This window comes from Barbus barbus (assembly GCF_936440315.1).
Source record: "Barbus barbus genome assembly, chromosome: 35".
Lineage (NCBI taxonomy): Eukaryota > Metazoa > Chordata > Actinopteri > Cypriniformes > Cyprinidae > Barbus > Barbus barbus.
In genome coordinates, this window is record NC_136763.1 from 8,327,533 (window position 1) to 8,351,856 (window position 24,324).

Here is a 24,324-nt window from a genome sequence, read left to right on the forward strand (position 1 = left end):
TATAAGTGATATTAATGGTTGCAAATACCACTAATAAACCTATATGATATCAACTTGCATACCACACGCACACACTGTCATATGTTAATATGTATAAGCGCACTGAAATATCACATACTTTGAATATATGTAGGTCTGGTGTGAGAAAAGAGGATGGGCGATAATCTGTGATGAATTTCAAAGTTTCCCTCTTGGAATGGAAAGTAAAACCATCTACATCAGCAGACAAATAAAGATAAAAAGGCCAAAAGGAGAATACTTATATACAGTACATACATCAGCGCACTTGAGTTTAGACTTTTTTTTTTTTACAGTATATAAACAAAAAGGCTGAGAAAATAACTTAAATGTTCTGATTATTTACTGCTAAATGAATTAAATGTTTCACTAGGATCTACAGATATAAAAGCACAACTGACCTACAACCCACACCGATTTCACACTCAGCCTTAGCTTCATTGAGCCACATCCAATGTCTATAACATATTATTTCTCACATATACACAGGCACACGAGCACGGACGCCGTGACTCTTACACACATGCACATACTCTGACATGAAAGACAGAGAATCTGGGTCTAATCCTTGCTGTGAGGTCAGAAATGCCTATGCAAAGATGGTAAGCTTTACTCCAAATACCATTGTAATATATTTATTTATTTATTTTTTCGTGACGTATTGTCAAGTATGGTGACCCATACTCGAAATTGGTGCTCTGCGTTTAACCCATCCAAGTGCACACACACAGCAGTGAGTAGTGAACAAGTGCACACACACAGCAGTGAGTAGTGAACAAATGCGCACACACACACACACACACACAGTGAACACACACCCGGAGCAGTGGGCAGCCATTTATGCTGCGGCGCCCGGGGAGCAGTTGGGGATTCGGTGCCTTGCTCAAGGGCACCTCAGTCGTGGTATTGAGGGTGGAGAGAGCGCTGGACATTCACGCCCTCCACCTACAATCCCTGCCGGCCGGGGACTCGAACCCGCAACCTTTCGATTACGAGTCCGACTCCCTAACCATTAGGCCACGACTTTGATGTGGTTTTAATTAGTAATCCTGTTTGAAGCTGCTGCTTCACATCACACTTAAGAAAAAAAAAAAGAAAACTTGTGTTAAAACTTTGGATAAACGTCCAAAAAAGGTTTTCTTTTATTCTGGCATTAGCTTCAGAGTGTATGTATGTGTATGAGCTGGCCGCGGGGTGAACTGTGCAGTAGGTTGTGCTCTCACAGACTGACTTGTGAACAGCACCACGGCAGCGCAGTCACACTACAAACAGATCTGAAGTTAAGTGACAACAGATGACAATCTCTCCTGCTGTCATTCTTAAGTTAAAGCCTACAAAATGCTTTAGGGTATTCTGCTCACTCACTATAAATAACAGTGCATCTGATTTATCAAAGACACCTTCATCTTCAGCTCATACGTTAGGACAGTAGATCTCATCTGAGTTTGCTTGAAGACTCACATTTATATGAAACATTGACTGTTTACATGTGCACCAATAATAGAGTCAGGACTTAAATTAAGATATTTACGTTACGAGCAAACCTCTTCACTCCTGTTTACATGCAATTTTCATTATTCTGATTATAATAGTAAGTAGTGGTGAGGGGATGCTTAAACTCAAACACATCTGATTGGCCAATGCATACAAGAAATCAACAGATGTGTCTGTGAATGGCTACAGTGCTCAACGCCGTGAAAACACATTGTAACTAGAAACCTTTGAAGCTCTCCTGAGCACAAACACAAATATGCATTACAGCATTTTCTACTTTGCAGGCTCAACTGAGAGTGCGTTTTGCTTTCGTTTGAGGGTGCTTAGCAGAATATCACAAAGTTCATTCATGAAGTTGTGTGAAGAATAGGCAGCATCCATGTGAGTCTGAGCACATGCACACTTTGGGCAAAGCTGTAATAATGCATTTAAGGTATTTACATGTCTGTTTATTGCGATTAAAATTGACATACATGCAATAATGGTTACTACGATTATGAGCTTAATCGTATTATTTTGAAGCATTGCGTTTCCATGAGGTAAAGTTTAAATCACAATAATGCCAAAATCCCTTTACAATTACATTATTAGGGTGCATGTAAACATATTCATTGAGTATGCTACCTAAACAATAAAAAAAGTCTTAACTTTTATAAAGAATATCTCTTTGGGTTTGAGACTAGTCTTTGCAGCTTTTGGGAACTTATCTATGAACAAACAGCTTGCAACACTCCAAAGAGAAAGGAAAACTTGAAATCGCATCATATGACCTCTTGAACATAACTGTTTTCTATTTTTTATATATTTTAAATTTATTCTTGTGATGACAAAGCTGAATTTTCAGCAGTCTTTAGTGTCACATGATCCTTCATAAATCATTCTAGTATCCAGAATTTCTTTTAATCAATTTTAAAAACAGTTCTGCTGCTTAATATTTTAGTATAAACTATGATACATTTTTGTTTGCAAGCTCACCTGAACCTGACTTGCTTAATCAGGTATTCCTAGGCAAGGAAAAGTGACTATTAGCCAGAACTCTGCTAACAAGTGGACGTCTAGAAACTGGACAGAGCTTCTTAAACCCACGCATCTCACTCCAGGACTCAGTATAACAGGTCCTCCCTGACTTATTCATGATGAAGACATTATAAGGGAGGGCACACAGGCTGGCCGGTGATGCTTGATCTACACACACACTAAATCTTTGGGGAGTTCTTTCGGCTGCATATGCACACAGATCTGTTTTGTTCGTCTCCTCTGCTGTCTTTTCTACTGTGAGTTCATTCACGCCCTCCAAGCACACCTGCTTCGGCTCTCTGATTAGAGAAAGAATGGAGCACAGGGGACGTGATCAGCTAATGAAAGGACAGACAGTGTATGAGAGCGAGAGATAAGACTTCATTAACTTTAATACTGATCTGGTTGCCAGTGCTAAGAGCTCAGAGGACAGAAAAGGGCCCATGCCGTGTGGAGCTGAATGGTGTTAACGCTGACAGAGGAAAGAAGAGGAAGGTGGACTCTGGGTTTTTGTTCTAAATGACAGAGAGCCAAACTAAATAAAGAGAGAGAGAGACAATGATGGCTGACCCTTTAACACAAGCTCTGTGCAGAGGGATAGAAAAGCATCGATTTTCTCCTGTACACCTGAGCTTGTTAGACACTCTCATACTGTACACTCACACATAACACCTTGAAGACACATGATTAACAAACACCCTATAACACCTGGAACACACACATGCACACTACATGGAAAAAAAGGCTACATACATACTAACAGGTGTACTAAATTAACCATATTGTCATGCAATCTTCATGCAGACATTCACAGTTAAAAAGGCCATAACAAAGGCCACCTTCATGTACTATTGTTTTGAAATATAGTGTTTAGGGTCCTATGATTTCCGTGATGTGGACTGAATTGCAGAATCAGTAATAAAAACGGAATTTACTGTGTAATGTGGAATGCCAATTTTGGATGGATACATCAAAAAAGTAGGTAAACAACACAAGTCAAAACAGATTTGTACTAGTGTCTGCGAATATTAAGCCGCAAAAATATCATTTAAATATGAATCCTACATGTTCTGGTGTAGACGCAGTTTCGTTTACTAATATTGTAAGTTTTCATTTAAATTAAATAGACATGCTTTTTGATGAATAACATTTAATTTAACCATTAAAACAGTCTAGAAAAATTAAAACCGAAAAAAAAAAATGTATCCTGAATTTTTTAATTATTATTATTATTGGAAAAAAAATGGAATTTGGAAAAAAATTAAATTGAAAAAATTAAATGGATTTCATAGGGCTCTAAGTGTTCAACAAGCACATATGGATGTATTATGGGTGTCAATTAATTTAAATGCTACAGTTAAAATTAGCCATCATAACATTATTATATATAATATTAAAATATTATTTTGAGATTTGCAAAAAACTGCATTAAATTATTGGTGCTTTTTAATAAAAAAATGGCAAAGGTAAACTAAATGTAATAAATAATGGAAATAAGCAGCACAATTAAATATCCGATTCTGGCTGAAAAAAAAAACAAAACAACTCCAATAAATCATTGTGGTACCCTAAGACCATATCACGGATCCCTAATATTTCCATACATTACTACACAAAACATTCAATATTCGACTCCCAGTGTGAGAGACTACTGCAAAAAGAGTTTTTTATAGTTTGTAATTGCTGTCTGGAAACCTAGTAAGCTGCCCACTAAGAGAACATATTTTTGCCATCATCTGTGTGTCCAAATTTTAAAATCAATACCCAAAAAATGCTGTCTAGAAGGATGTAGGGTGACAGTCCACTATGTAAGATAATAACCTCCCCTGGTAGAGTCTAGTCAGGATAGCGTAAAGAGTAGAGTAGTCGGGTCAGACCCAGAACTGCAGGCATTCACTGGATCATGAGCACAACACTAAAGTAATAAAGGAAAAAAAAAAAAGAATTTGTTTTTGTCCATGACACAGCAAGCATAAAAGTAAAAAATAAAAAGCTCTATAAGCCTAACTCAAAAACAGGAATAATGAAGATACCCAAGACTACCTGCCCCACCAAACTATACAAAATGCATGAGAAAGGTTCATTGAGGATTATTTGGGTATATGTTTTGTTCAGCGTTTAGTTTGTGCCCCTGGTATCTCCCCTGGCAACACATCCGGCTTTCAAATGTTTGCCATTTGCAGAGAAGATAGCATCCAGACCGCAGGGAACGGTTTCGAGTGCAATGACAGACAGCTGGGAAAAGAACTAACAAGCAAGTACAGGAATGTACAACTCCATTATCAAACTGTCTTCGGTTTCACATGCAGCCCGGTGAAGTTCAATATAAATAATTAATTTGCACACGCAGACATAAACTCTGATTAGCGTTTGTGAAATTGTGAGGCTGAAGGGTGCTAGAAAATGTGTCTCTACCACGCACAGAAGAAATAACAATGTTGATAGCAAAACAGAAATGATGAAAAGTGTTGAGACAAAAAAAATTAAATAAAAATTGTACAGTGCGCGTGTATGAAATCGTGTGAAAGGATATTTCCATCTTGCTGAGGAACAGGTCCTGCTGGTCGTCTGCGGAGCTGAAAGTGTCCAGATCCTTCTCCAACTGCAGCAGGTGTTTCTCCATATGTCTCAGGCTCTTCTCAAGGTTTTCTGCTGAGACTAGACACACACAGGTCCAGATTTAAAACAATGCACTGACACGCTTCGCTTATAGCAGATCCAAAATACAAGTTTCCAGATGACAAACATTCCTCAAAAACTAAGTTCTTTTGGACAGATATTCACTGGAAATAAAAATAAGAGAGATTTCAGAGCAATAACAGAATGGAATATTTTCAACATAAATATCAGTCTGCTCCTCACACAAAGCTGTCGTATGGCTTCAGAAGACTAGAGTTGTATGTACCCCTGTTATGATGCGTTTTTCATCCTTTTTATAGCTTGACAGCAAACACTTCCTTTAAAAAACATAGTAAGTTTATATATACTCTCACAAGCAGTATGAGGGGCTTTAACAGTCAAAATGTTTAATCATTTATAACTCTTTATAAACTTTCATTTATAAGACTTTAAAACTTAATAAAAATGAATGAAACCGTTAATGCCAATGAGACCTTTAAGCACTTTATTGTTATTTATTTGCCATTTTTGTTATATATGCAAGCCAGGTGTTGTTTTGTTTTATTTGCAATTACAAAAAGGAAAAAAAAACAAAATAATAGTATTGATAAAGTAATAACGCCAAAACAGACACACACAGAAGTTCTACCTGTATCTCTTAAGAATCTTTCTTTTAGTACTTTAATCAGTTGCAATGTGGGAAACTGAGGAAAGAAACGGGTATTTTTACATTTGAAGTATAAATTTGCAGTCAAATGTATGAACACCTGTCACCTACATCAAAAATGGATCAATATCACATTACCGTTGCTCTTTTTCCCACATCAGTGAATATTTACTCTGTGCAGACTTATTTAGGATATGTATTTATTTATTTATTTTTTAGGTAAGTTTGTTAACCCTGTTAACATCAGCTTTAACCTACTATTTCTAAAAGGTTCAATGCCATCCTAGTAGCACAACACCACATAAAACTACTTTAATTTATTAAAAGATATATTAGGTTAATTATTAGTACAAGAGTTACTGTAAGACCAAACCAGGTCTGTATCTTTCACCAATTCCTCACACACGCTGGTAGTTTGATGAGGTAATTATGTGACTTTAATAAGAGGCTCAGTTTTGATTAGGCAGGCGCTGTTTGGGGGGGATGATCACATTCCATGCACAGTGTTAGCTAAATGTGATGGGACACATTGACTAAGCATCATGTGTTGAGATTTGGCTTAAACATCCTCGGCTTAGCTGGATATCATTTATTGCATTTTTATGAGGAATTGTGTAAATGTTAAACTACTTAAATGGTAATCAGCTTAGTTAAGTCTGACTTTTTTTTTCATTTGGTTTTAATGATTTCTAACATGTACGAAGAACAATTTGAGGCTTTTAACATGTGAAAGTGCCTCATACATTTCCAATATCTTGGCCTGAAGGGTTGAAAAGCACATATTTTGCATTCAGAACAACATAAAGAAAACCAGAGTGCATGTATACATAATCAGAAGAGACAAGCTGAATGCAAAAACCTCACTTTAGCCACCAAACTCATCTCTAGCTCCCTCTCATGGAGTCAATGTAGAAAGAGAGACAGAGAGATAGAGGTAAATGTCACTATCTGGTTTCACTAAACTGTGCCAAGAGCAGCTGGCACTGCCATTTTCAGTGTGACCATAAGAGTCCAGTGTCTACACAGACAGACCTATTTGTCAATCTGTATATTTATATGGTACATTTATTGGTTGGCGAGTGTAAACCTACACTCAAAATGCCCATTCAGAGGGATACTTGAAAACAACACGTTTCTACTTTATTAGACTGGTTCTTTGGTGATTTGCAAGCTCTTGAGAGAAACATGTTTGCGTGCATGTGTGAAAGACTTCATTCATCCAGTCACTGTGAATTAAGTGTCACTTTATACACTACTGTTAAAAAGTTTGAGGTCAGGAAGTCTCTTATGCTCATCAAGGCCACATTTTATAGAAAAAAAAAAAAGAAAGAAATTTTTAACACATACATATACACACACACACACACACATTATGAACAGTAAAAATGTGTTATTTTATTTTAAAATGTAATTTATTCCTGTGATGGAAGAGCTGAAGTTTCAGCAGCTAATTAATGTGTCTGAAGGAAAGTATATATTTCTAAATATAAAAAAAAACCTGTCAAGAAAGGTACGTTAACTGTTTTGCATGTAGTTCTGGTGCTACAGAGGTTTAAAGGTTTGTAGCACTGGCCACATAATTGTAGCAACAAAAATAAAACATCTCTTACAATTTCTGAAAACAATTAACCACAAGTAGTGCACACAAGTATCACTCAAACAGGACATTAATGTTTTAAAATCATTACAATTAAAAACATCACACATACACACAATTTTTTTTTTTTTAATTAAAATTTTTTCAGTTTAACCCTCTGGGGTCTGAGGTCATTTTGGGGCCCTTGAGATGTGTTGACATGCCCTGATATTTGTGCTTATTTCAGCTTCTTAAATCATACTATTGACCAACATGTAATTTTTTTTGTATTCAGCACAAACTGTGCTACAATAATATGTGACCAAGATGGATGTACATGTCTGCATTTCTTAGAAAAAAAACATTATGCGTGGTTAGTAAGTTTTGGGGAAAATAATGTAGCTGAAATAAGGCCATAAAAGCCACACTAAATCGTCCTGAATAAGACTTTTGAGTAATCAGTCTTGTAAGCTAGAATATTTACTTCACAATTATGTGAAAATCATTCAGCTTACTCATTCACAGAAAACAATATATTGATTTAAATTTTTAAAGACATGTTTTGTGATCTAAAGCCAATATGCGAGGGAGTGGAAATGGTCTTGAATATTAAGTGGTTCTCACCTGAGAGACAAAGGGCCCTCCCCTAAAGCTGCTAATGGCCCATCAGTGTGACTGTGACTGAGACAGGTACGACAGAGAGTGTGAGGAGACTGAAAAAATGGGTTTTTAAATTATTTGTATTTTATTTACAACACAGTATAATCAAAACATACATAATGAAGGTCAAAGACACATTATTGTGCACACTGATCTAACCACAGAGATGTGAACAGACTTTGAGTTATTCCTGCAACAGATTCTGTTCAACGAGTGAAACAAATACCTGATATTTACTTATTTCCATGGATTCAAGAAGAAAAAAACACAATCAGTAGCCAAGGATCTTGTTTTACCATAGAATATCAGTGTAGTTGACCATCTGATGTTGGTACAGCGCTCTCAGAGGAAAACATCTTGAAGAAAGTCATCAGGATTCATCTGTGGTTCAGGTACCTGATTCAATAAAATACAAACAACCAAAAAAAAAACATTTGTGAGCATAGACTCATGCATGCTTTGTACTATCATACACAAAAAATACATTTACTATCTGAGAAACTAATTATTATTGTTTAGTATGTTATTAAAATCTATTTTTGAACAGAGTAGGCTATTAATAATAAACATGTTCTAAACAGACTCGTAGTATTCATCATGTTACAATGTACTCTCATATTACTTTTATTGTTTTATATAGAGCATTAAAACATCATCCTGCCATAAGAAATTTAAATACAATAAATTGTCCATCATATTCAAACACTGTAGTCTGGAATTACAGTTTGGGAGAAAAACAACTGATTTTGCAGTCATATAGTCTAGTATGCATGATTTTATAGTAACCTTAGCTGTTATGATTCTGCAGCCATAGACTCACGTATGCTGTGAACCACAAAAGGATGTACTTTGTACCATTAAAAAAGGATATTTTATATCTGAGAAACTAATTGTTATTATTTAGCACGCTTAAATCTATTTGTGAACATTAAATATTCTTCTAAACATTCTTAGATGCGTAGCATTCATCATGTTGTCGGTTGGGAAAAACCCAACTAAACGCGTTCAAGTTTGTCACAATAACACGCTAACTAATGCAAAAAAGAAGCATTTACTTACTCAGATCGATCTTCTGTATGAAGTCTGGCACTTATTCTGAGGTAAATCCAGCCTTTACTCAGCGCGTCTCCTTCCAGAAACGAGCAGCAGCAGAGATGAAGGAGTCTCGTGACTGTGTGTTTGTTGTTGGGCGTCTCCAAGCGCGCGCGCGTCACGTGGTTATTTACATGTGAACACGAGGGGGCGGGATCTCATTAGAAATAATGAGTTAGACTGGACAGACTGAACATGGTGTCGGTTTCATACTGATTACTTTATCACAGAACATTTGTTTTCGATAACACTTACTTCGTTTGAAAGCAGACACTTTAGGCTTTCTATAGATATAACTCTCATGTTTCTGTGTTGAGTATTCGCTGAGTTACACTTCATTTTAGTGACCCGTTACTATAAACATATTGCGGAGACGGAGAAGACAGAGAGCGCATCTTGTTTGTTTTCTTTTTTTTTCCAAAACCACAAAGTTTTGTTGTAATCGTGAGTGTACTCAAAAAAAAGTAGACACTTAACAGTTTCGATTGATGTATAACACTTATTTGAGTGACCAAAATCAACAGAGCATTTTTAGTGTCTTTTGCACTTATCGTAAAAAAACCGAGTTCGTATCGCCGGCGATACGGCGGGCCCCAGAGGGTTAACGAGTTAAAAATATTTAACTCCATTAACGCAGGGGCGGGGCTAGGTTTGGCCACCCCACTCAAAACTGCTAAAGAATTGCATTTATTCAGACGCAGAACGTCTTTACAAGCACATTACGGGACAGTTTTCAGATGGAAACTGTACCGGTGACGAGGAGCTTCGATAGAACATCAGTGAACAGCGGCCAGATGAGATGTTGTCAGGCCAGATGTCAGTAGAAGCAAATCTTTCTGTCCTGCCAGCCGTTATACTGTGTTTGTAGAGCGTGCTCTTAATTGCACCACGCACAAATGTGCCGGCGAACGCTCTATTAGGCTATATTAAAGCGCTGTGTCATATTCAAACCCAAATGAAACTACGAGTATGCAATGTCATAGATATGTCGTCAGTTAAGTCATGAAGTTACAAAAGAAGGCCATTACAGCTGCCTTAAAACTGTGCATGCAAGTATTTATTATTTATGATGAGTCACATTCAAAGCAGTGTCAAATCCGCATCAAGCTCAGCAGCGGCAGTTTTTAAAGTAGCAGCCAGAATAACCTAATAACCAGCTGCTGTGATGTCTGTTAATCAAATAACAAAATTAAAGAGAGGAAATCAATAACTTCTGTAGTTATAATTAATCTTTATTTACAGGTACATCTAAAAAAAATAGAATATCGTGAAAAACTAAAAAATTTTGTAACATTTCAAAAAGTGAAACTTTCATATATATTTTAGATTCATAACATGTAAAGTAAGACATTTCAAAAGTTTTTTTTGTTTGAATTTTGATGATTAGAGCTTACAGCTCATGAAAAATATTTTTGAAAATTTCCTAAGATCAATCAAAAAAAAAAGGATTTGCAAAGCAGAAAAGTTCAAGTTCTTTAAAGTATGTTCATTTATGCACTCAATACTTGGTCGGGGTCCTTTAGCACAAACTCCAGCATCAGTGAGGTGTGGCATGGAAGCGATCAGCCTGTGGCTCTGCTGAGGCACTATTGAGCCTTCAGCTCGTCTGTATTGTTGGATCAACTGTTTCTCATATTTCTCTTAAAAATATCCCATATATTCCATATGGGGTTCAGGTCAGGCATGTTGGCTGGCCAATCAAGCACAGTAATATCATGGTCAGCAAAGCACTTGGAAGTGGTTTTGGCACTGTGGGCAGGTGCTAAAGTCCTGCTGGAAAAGGAAATCAGCATCTCCATAAAGCTTGTCAGCAGATGGATGCATAAAGTGCTCCAAAATCTCCTGGTAGACGGGTGCATTGACTCTGGACTTGATAAAACACAATGGACAAACACCAGCAGACGTCACGGCACCCCAAATCATCACTGACTGTGGAAACTTCAAACTGAACTTCAAGCAGCTTGGGTTCTGTGCCTCTCCAGTCTTCCTCCAGACTCCAGACCTTGATTTCCAAATGAAATGCAAAATTTTAATTTATCTGAAAAGAGGACTTTGGACCACTGAGCAACGGTCCAGTTCTTTTTCTCCTTAGCCCAGGTAAGATGCTTCTGACGTTGTTTCTGTTTCAGAAGTCGCTTGGTAGCCCCTTTTCCTGAAGATGTCCGAGCGTGGTGACTCTTGATGCACTGACTCCAGCTTCAGTTCACTCCTTGTGAAGCTCTCCCAAGTGTTTGAATGGCTTTACTTGACACTATTCTCAAGCTTGCGGTCATCCATGTTGCTTGTGCACCTTTTCCTACCCAATTTCTTCCTTCCAGTCAACTTTGCATTTAATATGCTTTGATACAGCACTCTATAAAACAGCCACCCCCCATTTCAGTAATGACCCTCTGTGACTTACCCTCTTTGTGGAGATGGTCAATGATTGTATTCTGGACCACTGCCAAGTCAGCAGTCTTCCCCATTATTGTGGTTTCAAAGAACAAGAGATACCCTGAATTTATACTGTAGAGATAGTCGTTTAATCAAACTCAAAAATAAATATTCTAATATATTGAGATACTGGATTTTGACTTTCATGAGCTGTAAGCTCTAATAATCAAAATTAAAACAAAAAAACTTTTGAAATGTCTTACTTTACATGTATGGGGCAGTCGTGGCCTAATGGATAGAGTTGGACTTGTAACCCGAAGGTCGTGGGTTCGAGTCTCAGGTCCGGCAGGGATTGTAGGTGGTGGGAGTGAATAACAAACACTCTCTCCACCCTCAATACCACGACTGAGGTGAGACCCTTGAGCAAGGCACCGAACCCCCAACTGCTCCCCGGGCGCCGCAGCATTGGCTGCCCACTGCTCCAGGTGTATGTTCACTACTGTGTGTACACTTGGATGGGTTAAATGCAGAGCACAAATTCTGAGTATGGGTCACCAGACTTGGCCACACACCACTTCCCCTTCCTGCCGTTTCCCTTCCCTTCCTTTCCCTTATGAATGTAAAATATATATATGAAAGTTTCACTTTTTTAAACAAGTTAAAAAGAGAGAGAATTTCACAATATTATATTTTTTTTAGATGTACCTGTAATTTAGAATTTAGTGTTTGGTAACTATTAAATTAGGCTATATTTTCTTGATGAAGGGGCACAGGTAGCAATTTATAGCTATATTATAATGGGGTTATGTGAGTATTGTTTTAAGTTCACTTAAATTATAAGTTATTTTTTAAAGTCTAATAAATGTTAAATTGATAGCTCTCAATTATACTGCGATGTTGAATGGCTATAGTCAATGGTTAAATATTAGAAGAAAAAAATCAGAGACATCAGTTATGTTGTTTCTACATTAATTCGAAGACTGAATGTGAAATTATTGCAATATAAAAGTATAATTAAAAATGTTAGGTGATAAATCACGATTAATTTCAGAAAAAATGTGCGATTAATTAGTTTTTTTTTTTTTAATCGAGCACTAATATATATATATATATATATATATATATAATTATTGCAACAACACTTTCCCTATAATACACAAAACATTTAATAATAATTATTATTATATTTTATTTTACAGAAAATTTTTAATTATGTTTAAAAACATCTGTGACAGTAATTTCTTAAATTGTCTCAGGAAATCTTAAGTATCCACTGAGAGAAAAAAAAAAATTAAACTATCGCACACGTGTAACTGTGGTAAATTTATTAATGGCACAGACTGATTTTTTCATCACATGCACAGCCCTGCTATGTTAAAGAAAAAATATCCTCTATGTTTTGTGCCATTTTTAAGTCACTTTGAAAGCCAAGAGTGTGCCAAAAGGAATACATATAAAAAAAGTCTCAATAACAGTCAGCTGGTGCTGTTGAAAAACACTAAAGAAACACACATGCATGAACCCTCCATTAGCAGCCAGATCACCCTAGACCTACCCGCACCACAACGGGAGACAAAACCTTAACAGTTAGGAACTGACATGAGCTAATTCTTAATGAAAGTATCTCAATCTCCAAGAGAAAAACATGCACCTGCTAATGCGAGCTCTGAAGAATAGAATAATGGGAGTAATATCTGTAAAACGATCAGAGGCTGTTTCCTGAGGGAAGTGCAGGGACAGACATTCAGCGTGGTGGGTATATGTTACCCATAATGCCATTTCAGCTTTGATGAAGAGCACAAGAGCAGGCGGCACTAATGAAATGGGGAACAGGAGAGAAAAAGACGGACAGGGAGAAAAAAGTAAAACTAATAAAAAGCTGCAGACAGAACCAATAAATGCAGGAGAAAGTGGACATGATAGAAAAACTTTTAAATTCTCCTGGAACACAAAAGAGATGTTTTGAAGAACATCTGAGCTATTAATTTCCATACAGTGAAACTAACTTGTGATCATAAGCTATCAGGCACCATGTTTGACTACCAATATATGCAAGCGTAGGGCTGGGCGATTTGGCAAAAAATGTAAATCTAATTTTTTTCAGAACGTTTGACCGATTCTCAATCTTTTTTAGGATTTTTAACTAGTCAACTTGAAAATGTAACTACAGCATGATTCAAATAACTTTTTCTTTATTAACCATCGATTTAAAGAAAATTTTATTCCAAGTACACCACACATGAAGCGGTCAATATGATGTAAATGTTAAACAAATCACTTGTTAAATATCTGTGCAGAAAAGATGCATGAATTACAACTACAAACTTGTCTTATAAATATTATGTTCAGAAATAATACGAGCAAAATGCTTAAAAAAAAAAAAAATCAAGGTAATTCAAATTCAAAATGACTGATAACACCAGTAATCTATTATTAACTATAAATGTTCTATAAAAACAACAGCAGCTTTCAGCCCGTCACCATGATGCAAACATCAAATATCAGCTAGTAGTTCTTCACTGGTTTTTTTTATTCGGTTGCGCTGCTTTTCCAATGTTTTTTTTCTATGTACTGTAAACATGGACATATCTGACTGTTGCACTCGTGTCTCTTGCAGCATCTCATGCATGAAATGGCAGTCTAAATACGCGGTGCTCAAGTTAAAAGAAGTTCACTCCAATCTTCTTGCATGTTTTTCCTATTCCACTGCCCGCGTCACATACAGTTCTAACATAAAGCTAACAGTTCATCATAAAGTCAACATCAAAATTAACCTAATTTGTCTTAATCAGTGTTGTGCAAGTTACTAAAAAAAGTAATCCACTACAAATACTCCTTTAAAATTGTAATTTGATTACATTACCGATTACTGCATTTAAAAGGTAATCAGATTACTAATTAATTTACTTAAAAATTTACTGTTATCAAACCTAAAAAATACACTACAAAGAGAAACTCATAGTTCTTTCATTAATTTAATATTGACTGAAAAAAATACATAAGTAGGCCTATTATTTGTATACCTTGATTCACTCCCAATATCAACAAAACTTTTGGTCCCACTTTATATTAGGTGGCCTTAACTACTATGTACTTACATTTAAATTAATCATTTGATACAATGCATTTATTGTGTACATACATGTTTTTTTGGTTTTGTAAAATAAAGAAAACAAACAGGGTGTGCTTTCTGCATTCTCAGTCTCCATGAATATCTACCTGAAACAAGTCACTAAAATGAAATGAGAAATACAGTATATCTAAAGAAAGCTTGAGGTGTCTATTATTAAATGAAGTAAGTTACGTCAAAAACAAATTTTCTTCAATAAAATAATCCACATGAAACCATCGCGAGGTACAGTCTTTCCCGTCTGAGCTCACCTATAATGTGATCATGCCCAAGCACATCGCGCACTATAAGATAATCATCCACGCGAAGCTTGAGACATGAACATGTAAACGCTCACGTCACCTCTGTAGAAAGATTCAAGTTCATCTCGGCTACTTTTCGTTTTTGGAAGAAAATGCGCTGTGAGGAATAAGCCTTGAATTATGATGCAGACAAAGTTTAATACAGCGGTTGATCTCATTCTGATGAGTCATTTATTTTTTACTTTATTCGTGTTATTAGTTATTCCCTTTTTGAGCTTTTCCCAAACTATAATGCCAGACTAAAATATGTTGAGTACATCACTTTGAAATATGATAGGCACCCTTTCATTACATCTAAATAGGACTCGTCAGCATTTTAGCTCTCATTCTCTGGTGACTTATTAAAGGGCATACTGACGCGCAAAATGATTTTATACCTCATGTTTTTTTAACACTGCATTTGTAATTTAAGTGACGTCATTTTTTGACATAAGTAACTGTAATCAAATTAACAAATTTAAAATGTAACTCATTACTTTACTGTTTTACCAGGAAAAGTAATTAGATGACAATAACGGGTTACTGTGTTATACCCAACTCTGGTCTTAATAAATCCCTCTGGTCTTACTGCGCTTAATTCTTCAAAAGCACATTACTCTATACAATTATTATTTTTTCATAATAGCTAATATAAAATTGTAATAACATTCCCTGTCTCAAAAATGTTCATGTTCAGCTGATGCAAAGCCAGAAAACATTCATCAATAATATTACAGCCTAACAAGTCCAACAATCCAATAAAACCTGAACTAATAAGTCCTGCCCCTCCATAATTATGTGTTTCATTTGGAAAAAAACAGTTGTCTTGAAACACTTTCTCTAAGGCTGCCAGACAAACGTAGACAGGGCGTCTTTTTAATCACTCCCTCTAATAATCCTGTTTGATTATTTGCGCTCGCACTGCCAACAACTCTCTCAGTCTTGCTTTCTGGAAGCATTAGGTAAAGCAGTGAGTTGGTCCAATCCTATTGCGACACTGCCTCTAGGGCTGCTGAGGGCAATGTGACCTCACACAACCTCCTCTGCTTCTCTGTCTGCTAAAACACACACACAGGCAGATAGAAACATAGACTTTCGAAAATATCATCTTATCGATCATGATCTGGTCAGATTAAGATTTACAACATGGATCCTGAAATCTGACACTCACTGGTCTTATAATTGTGAGTGAACTGTTAAAGTAATCTCTCTAGACTGAAGACTTTTTCTAGCCAGGGAGATGAAAGAGGTAAGCAATAAACTATACCAAAATGTTATTTCTGTCCATTTTTATATAGATGCTGGCTCTTTGTGTGTATATTTTCTAGTACCTCGACTGGCCTGGTCCACATGCTGTAGATCCTCAACAAACTTCATTACTTCAGGGTATTTCTCCTCACAGATCTCTGCCAGGAAATTCAGTAGAGTGGACTTCTGATCAGCCGATTTAGTGTCCTTCAGCTGGGAGCCAAAGAAAGATATAGAGATACAGACAGACAGAAGAAAAAGGGGGTTAGGGGGAGCAATTGTTTAATGTGATATCAACATTAAATCAGAAAAGAAAAAAAAAATATATATCCATAAAAAACTTTTTAAAAAATTGGATGCTCAAAACATTACAGGAATAGAGAGAAATCAGAGAGAGATTCTTGAAGGAAGCCAACGGCGTCCACTGCCTTCATGTCTGACAAGTTAATTTGATAGCACACAAATTGCTGCTGGACTAGAAAAGCAAGACATTTTCATTGTCAGTTATGATTATCATCGTGGCACAACGATACAGGCCTTTGTAAAAGGCAGCACAAAAAGCATTTGATTAATGCGGAGAGCACAAACATTAAGCTCTTCTGGGTGGGGGTGCCTGATGATTTAAGACGCTTGATTACCATGGGGGGGGAGGGGGGAAATGAGAGGTATAGATAAAGTAAAAACGAAGTTCCAAATTAAAATGAGAGATGAAATTGGAAAAAACGACTTTCCATCTAGTCCATTTTAGTACTCAACACTATCTCGCACTCTGCCATTTCTTTTAAATGTATGTGATGACAGAGACTTTGTGCTGGATATACACACTGGGTTCAACTGGATAATTGCAGTGTCAGAACATAGAACACAGCCGTGTGAAGCGTTAGACAGATGACGGGGGATGACATTAGGTTTTGTTGCTCTGCCTGAAAGGGCTTCTCAAAAAAAAAAAAAAAAAAAAAAAGACCAGATTCTACAAATTGCTTGTGCTGATTTAATCTGTGAAGTAAGAAAATGACAATACAAATAGAAACCCAAAATATCTAACCTGATCCTGTGGCCCAAGTCATTGATGTCTGTGAAAAATAGTAAATATCAATTCTCAATTGGCAAAGATTTCCAGGAAAAAATAAAAATCAACAACATTCATCGAGATTCTGACGTCCATGACATACTGCACAGTCCTCTGCTGATGAGATCAAACAGTGATGTGCGAGTCACTTGCTCAAAGGGAAGCGCTTTCAAATCCTTTGACAACTAAATATGCTCAATAAACCAATTGTGAGCAAAAGAAGAAGATACTGACAGGTTAAACTCAGAATAAAACAAACAAACAAACTATCAGAACAACAGGGTCAGAGAGAGAACATCAGGACAGGCCCTCAGGCGAGGAACTTGAAAGGCAGAAAACAACATACTTTCTTTGTTACTCCTGCCCATCAGGGACTCTATCACTATGTGCAGATGTAGAGATGTAGTCTCTCTCTGCAGTGAGGACAGACCACTCCATTAGTTCTGATGCATGAGGCCCTTAAGTGAGTATAAGGACACGTTCAAAGACGAGTGTTGATATGCAACAAATGAGCTGAAGATTTATATTCGTACAGTATATATTATCTATCACCAGTTACTGTACACATAGGTCAGTACGAATGTATTTATTTCTGCAAGTATGCAATAAATTGATCAATAGTAGCAGCAAAGACTTTGTGGCTCAAAGTATCATGTTTTCCACAGAATTATTACACCAAAAATGTTTAAAAAAAACTGAAAATCACAAAGTATTAAGCATAATAAAAGTAGTCTGTATGACTTGTGCTCTTTATTTTCAGTCTTCCAAAGCTATACAATAGCTTTGTGTGAGGACCAGACCAAAATTAAGGAGTATTTTCGGATTATCTTAACGATATGTGGAAAAAATGTCAGTGAACATTCTTCAAGGTTTCTCTTTTCGTGTTTCACAGAAAACAAAGTAATTCGTGTTTGGAACAGCATGACGGTGGGAAAATAATGACCGACATATCATTTTTGGGTTATTCCTTTATAAAAAGTGTGAATGTGAGCATGTCCTATACGGTCTTCGGTCTTTTATCAGGTCTTCTAGGAGACTTGATGAGCAGAAAGGCATTTCATTATCCTGGAGAGAGTCACAAAAGCAGTGATGGCTGTTCTCTGTATTTTAGCACCACACAGAAGGGAAAGAGTGAATGTAGTAATGAATAAAATAGATGGCTAATAAGAAAGAAAAGAGAGCGGTGGATAAAAACCAATGCCAAGTCACCATGGAAACCTTAGTAAATCTGCATGGCTGCTGTGGTAATTAACTATATTCCACTTCTGCCCTTTACCACTTACCTAAATCTGAAAATTTTACCCAAACATTTTCATTAGCGGGCTTTACACTAGCCACCTCAATTCTAAGACAACAGCTAAGGTGTTCTGTGTGTAACTTAGACAATTTATTAGTGTGGCATTAACACACCTGACTAAACGACAAGCACATATGTGTCTGCATTACGTCACTATGCCGAAAACTTAGCTCTAGAAACAGAAGAAGCAGCTATAAAGTGGTTTTTGGTCTCTGCACTTTGATAGATGCCAGAAGATACGGCTATTGTGGTCTTGAGTGCTTGATAGTGTTAAATCAAATGAGATCTTCTCGAACGCAGTCCTTTTTTAGCGAAAGGCACTTTAGATGGGCCGGCCGATAGGGGTCAAGGTAACAGGAAATGTGCGGGAGGGGAGTGAAGGACGCAGAAGCACTCGTGCCTGATGGTGACTCAGCTTTGGCTCCTTCACAGACATCGAAGGAACATAAATTATCATCTTATCAGCTTATTCCCAAAATAAGGGAAAGCAGGAGGAGAGGATTTGATGAAAAATGCCCACGGTTCATTTGGGCGGGTGTGTTTCAAACATGGAGAGACCTGATAAACAGATAAATAGAGGCTAATAATTCACAAAATGAGTAAATATGGACGGAGCAAATCACATGAATGATTTTAGGGCTGGTTTTGCTGGATGAAATGATACATGTTCTTATGGACTACACTTACTCTGTTTCTAGGAAACCAGCCTAAAACAGCTTAAAGACTTCATGTATTTGATTCAGAAGGTTGAAAACACTTGATTTAGAAATGTGTAGGCTTGCATCTGACAATGCTTTCATCCACAAACAGCTCCACTGAACACATCTGACCATATTTCAATCCATTTTGCAGACTTCGTAAATGTTTCCACACACAAAGCGTGGACAAAAAGTGGACTGAATCTTAGATATGGGCTCTTTCTCTCTGTACTTACCTTGCAGAGCGAGCTGAGGTTAAAGCCGAAGGACTGGGCATTCCTCGAGCCAGCGTTCATAAAGTTGCCCATGAGCAGAATGAGTTCCAGTAGCCTGCTGAAGGCTTTGCTCTTCTTCACCTCGTCGCAGGCTGCGTTCACCGCCATGATTTCTGGACGCAAATTACTCACTTGCTCTTCAAATTGCAGCTTAAACAGGATGGAGTTGAGCCTGGGCCTCAGATGCTTCACGCTATTTATCTGGAAGAAGAGAAAATAAGCAGAAAGATTAATAAATTTAAATCTCTATGGAATAAAACCTAAGGACACTTGCAAACAAAATTGCAAGAGTTCAATTTTATAATTCAATTCTGCTAAAGTCAGTACATTCATATTGAACCATATTAAATCAATGTAATGTAAAATATGTTTTTATTCCCCTGAAACTGCTCTTCCATTATGAGTATATCTACATGTATGTAACTTCGAGCCTACAAACATGCATATATGTGTGTTTGTGTCTGCAGTGTGCATTTTGGGGGTTGGGGAGAGGAGGGGGTTGAGCAGGACACAATTTGCCCCTATAAAAGACAGTTAGCTATCGCAAATTAAGGGTGTAATTAAGATACTCAATACGGAGATATGATTAATATGTCTAGAGCTGTTTTCCATAATCAGATATCATCTCTTGTACATGCACGCACACAGCAATCAGTCTGCAAGTGTGTATAAATAAACTCAGGGAGCGTTTCATCCTTGAAGACAAATGACAATGGACCAAAAGCACAACAAATCCAAACTGAAACAAAGTGACTGATGGAAAGAAGAAAGAAAATGAGAAGAGAAGGTAAAGAAAACAGGGCAAAGCCAAATGCCTAATTTATGTGTGTAAACATTCAGCAAACTTGTAGCAGGCATCTTATGTGCGTGTCAGGCAGTGCTAATCTGCAATGAAACAGACTCCGATTCAAAGCTCTCCAAGCCATAAATGTTTGAGGGAGATTTGTACTCCCCCACCACCACCCAAAAAATGGCAGGCACACTCAGCATATACAAGGAATTATTCATTAGAGCTTCTAAAAGACAGCAAAGTAAGAATTATTAGGGAGGTTCAGTGATGCTGGAAATCACATAATAGCTCCTGCATATGAAACACTTTAGGGACTTCATGACACCAGACACATGGTGCAATGAAAAAAGACAGACCGTATATTTTAACAAAGGCATAAAAATATGTTTTCAATAATGAATTAATGATGAGAAGCTGGAAGTTTAGCAAACATGTTGTCTTGTAGAATCTGGATTGAGAAATAAGAAAATCATGAAATCATGTAGGGCAGGACTTGATCTTGATTCATCAGAATTTGATTGGATCATGCTAATTATGACACTATTGGTAATGTTTTCCCCACCCACGCAGCCTTCGTTCCCTAGTAAAGTTGTTTTAGAAGCAGAGAACATATTATATTGAGACAGAAGATCACAACACGTTTTCTTTAGAAAAACTATGCACTTATGAATTGCATATAACAAGATCTGGGAAAAAAAAGAAAACAGTAAATATAAATAGGGTTAATTTTGACATTATGTTGTCTAGACATTTCACTTTTCAATTAGAGTGGTGTCTTTATTAGTGAATATTTTCCTGAGCGAAAACGTGTCATATCTCATTCCATCTCAGATGATATCATGTTCAATAGTATTTTGTCATGAACTTCTATTTTTATTTATTATTTTCACAAAATTTATTAGTTTCACAAAATACTGAGAAATGATCCTCTATACAGGATTTTCATATTTGAAAATATGTCTAGTACAAGAGTAGAACAATAAAATATATACATAAAAAGTATTTGAAAAGTAGGCAAAAATGAATAATAATAATAATAAATTATTTTTATATAATCTTTTAGAATGTAATTTATTCCTGCAATGACAAATCTGAATTTTCTGCAGCCATTAGTCTCTGCCGCGACCGCGAGTGTGGTTGGTGCTGCAGAAGAGCAGTCACGCCCATACAGAGACTGTGGGCAGTCGTGGCCTAATGGATAGAGAGTCGGACTTGTAACCCGAAGGTCGTGGGTTCGAGTCTCAGGTCCGGCAGGGATTGTAGGTGGGGAAGTGAATAACTAACACTCTCTCCACCCTCAATACCACGACTGAGGTGAGATCCTTGAGCAAGGCACCGAACCCCCAACTGCTCCCCGGGCGCCGCTGCCCACTGCTCCAGGTGTATGTTCACCACTGTGCACTTGGATGGGTTAAATGCAGAGCACACATTCCGAGTATGGGTCACCATACTTGGCCACATACTTGGCCACATACATACACATACATACATACATACATATACACACACATATATATATATATATATATATATATATATATATATATATATATATATATATATATATAGCCAATCAAAGCATTATTATTTTTGCCATTTTAGTACACATTTATACATTTAGGGGTTGGGATATTAACCGTCTGAATGCACATGACCCCTTACATGCATGTGTTGTTCATAAAAGTACATGAAACCAATTCAAATCCATCCACCCAGGGAAAACGGCATGATACCAGCTAAACTTCACTGCAGAGTCCTCAAGGTAAGACATTCAAATCAACCTTTAAAGTCTAAATTCAATTGCACCTGCAGATGGGAGTGGAGGTAACACTGTGGTGCCTGCCACTCAGCATGTGACAGTATTCAGAGGGGAACAACTTTTCAAGTGTTTCAAGCATTATTCTTTATCAGGAAGCTAAATCATCATTTCACACAACCACCCAGTGCGCCTACCGAACAACAGAAGCATTTCAGTGTGTGTGTGTGTGTCCCAGGAGACCCTGAACACACACGCTACGTCTCTACCGTATATAGCCTGCTGGAAGACTCAATGTGAAACGGGACACACACACCTATTTCATCTTTCTTTCTCTATTGTCTGGCTGACTTAGTTTGCCTGATTTAAACTTTTTCTTTCTGTGCACCTTGAACTAAGACCTGTTAAAAAAGGGGGGGGGGGGTTGTTGCCACGGCAACAGAACATTTCTCTTCTGCTAGAGTTTTCCGGTAAAAGGTGTAATACTTTACGCTCAGCTTCACCTGACTAGAGCGAAACAGTTTATCGGGAGCTACAAATAAAGCATGCAGCCATTAAAAACATTTATTCGGAGAAACAAAGCAGATGACTGAAATAGAAGTATCACATACGCCACAAGCACACGCTTACACACCATCACCCTATATGATTTTAAGGTCCCAACAGGCGCATGCTATATTTTATAGTCCACTTAGCAGGCAGCAAACAAAGGGTTCAAAGTTCTAGCTCCAGAAAAGAACAAAGAATGCAAAACTGCTTGCAGTGGCACTCTTGGAGATTAAGAATTCCCTTTGAACTGGATAGTTCTCTGAACTGCAAATGCATCATTTCCTGCTGCCCACGCATGCATAAACCACAGTTCCATATGCCTCATTATATAATAAACACCCCAAACGCAGTGACAGGCCACACTGTTGCATGAAGCGATCCCCTTGAGCCTTTCTTCCACTTCCGCTTCATTTCTCAAAAAAGCATGACCCCTTTCTCTCATTCCAGCATCTTAAAAAGTCAAGTGTAATGAGCCTTAGACAATGGGGCGAACAAACCTGTTAAAAGCTTGGTTAGCATATGTTTGCAAACACCAATAATTAATTTGTGAATCTCTAGCAGGGTCAGCTGCTGAACTCTGCCATTGGCAATTGAGCCGACTGATTGATCAATTATTCAGCGGTAAGCAGCATGCACTTAAACTATGACAAATTCAAACGCGAGCAAAAGACATAGTAGTCTGACAACTTTTAAAACCTAAACTTCACACATCTCGAAAGGGAGTTGAGAAAAGCTCTGAAATTGATCTCACACTTTCAGAGATGGGTTGTCAAAAACAATCAAATATGAGAAAAGCCTTCATTAACATCTCAAATGACAACTCTTGAACAGAGCAGAAAAATTATTTAAAATTCAACACTATCCCACAGTGATATCTAAAATACAACACAGAGGACTATAAAGCTGTTATGAGTATCAATTGGTGCTAGAAATTACCCATGGAGGAAATGCTGTTTTATTTTATTTTTTATGCCAGTTCCAATGTGCTTGAGATAAGCTTAGTTCCCTGTCGATACTTGTAAAAGACGCTATGGAAAAAGCGTTTTTTCACCTGAACTGAAGCCTTATTCAATCACGCAGTGAAACTGCACGACTATTGGTTCGTGCAGTGTGTAAAAAACGAACCAATGGGTCGGCAGCTAAGCTGCACGAGCCTATGGCGACGAAGCCCGTCCAGAATGGGCGGAGCCATCTGGCTATATAAGTGGCCGTTTCGCCATAAGATCCTCAGATTTCTTCTCCTTCAGTGACGACGGCTTCGTCTCCACCGATCCCAGAAGCCTACTCACCGTTGACATGCCTCGCAGCTGACCCAGCGACCTCAGATCTGCTTGGCTGATCCGGCGCCTTTTCCTTGTGCTCCTTTATCGCAGCAGTTCCGGTCCCATTCGCTGCCGCAATCCGGTGAGTGCTCTAAAAATAATTTCTTGGCGTTGTTGCAAATGCCGCGACCGCGAGTGTGGCTCGTGCTGCAGAAGAGCAGTGAGCGTGCCGCCTGTCTGGGTCATGCCCATACAGAGACCGTGTGCTCACTGAGATGGAACAATGCCTTATTGGAGTACGAGCCCATTCTACTAGAGGCATTGCCTTGTCATGGGCTTGGTCTAGCGGTGTGTCCATTAAAGAGATTTGTAATAGCTGGGCCTCATGGTCCACATTTGCTAGGTTTTATTACCCTGACGTACCGGCCTTACAGGCCAGGGTCCTCTCTGCTT

General features: G+C 37.5%; 1 protein-coding gene across 1 annotated transcript in view; it reads right to left on the bottom strand.

Moving 5' to 3' along the window:
• LOC306854705 (protein diaphanous homolog 3-like) overlaps nt 1-24,324 on the bottom strand; it is a 358,785-nt gene that overhangs the window by 100,883 nt on the left and 233,578 nt on the right. The window contains exons 20-22 of the mRNA XM_079392921.1: nt 19,476-19,715; nt 16,259-16,388; nt 5,061-5,187 (exon numbers count right to left, since the gene is read on the bottom strand). Coding sequence (XP_079249047.1) covers nt 5,061-5,187; nt 16,259-16,388; nt 19,476-19,715 — 497 coding nt within the window. The remainder of the gene's footprint in view (nt 1-5,060; nt 5,188-16,258; nt 16,389-19,475; nt 19,716-24,324) is intronic.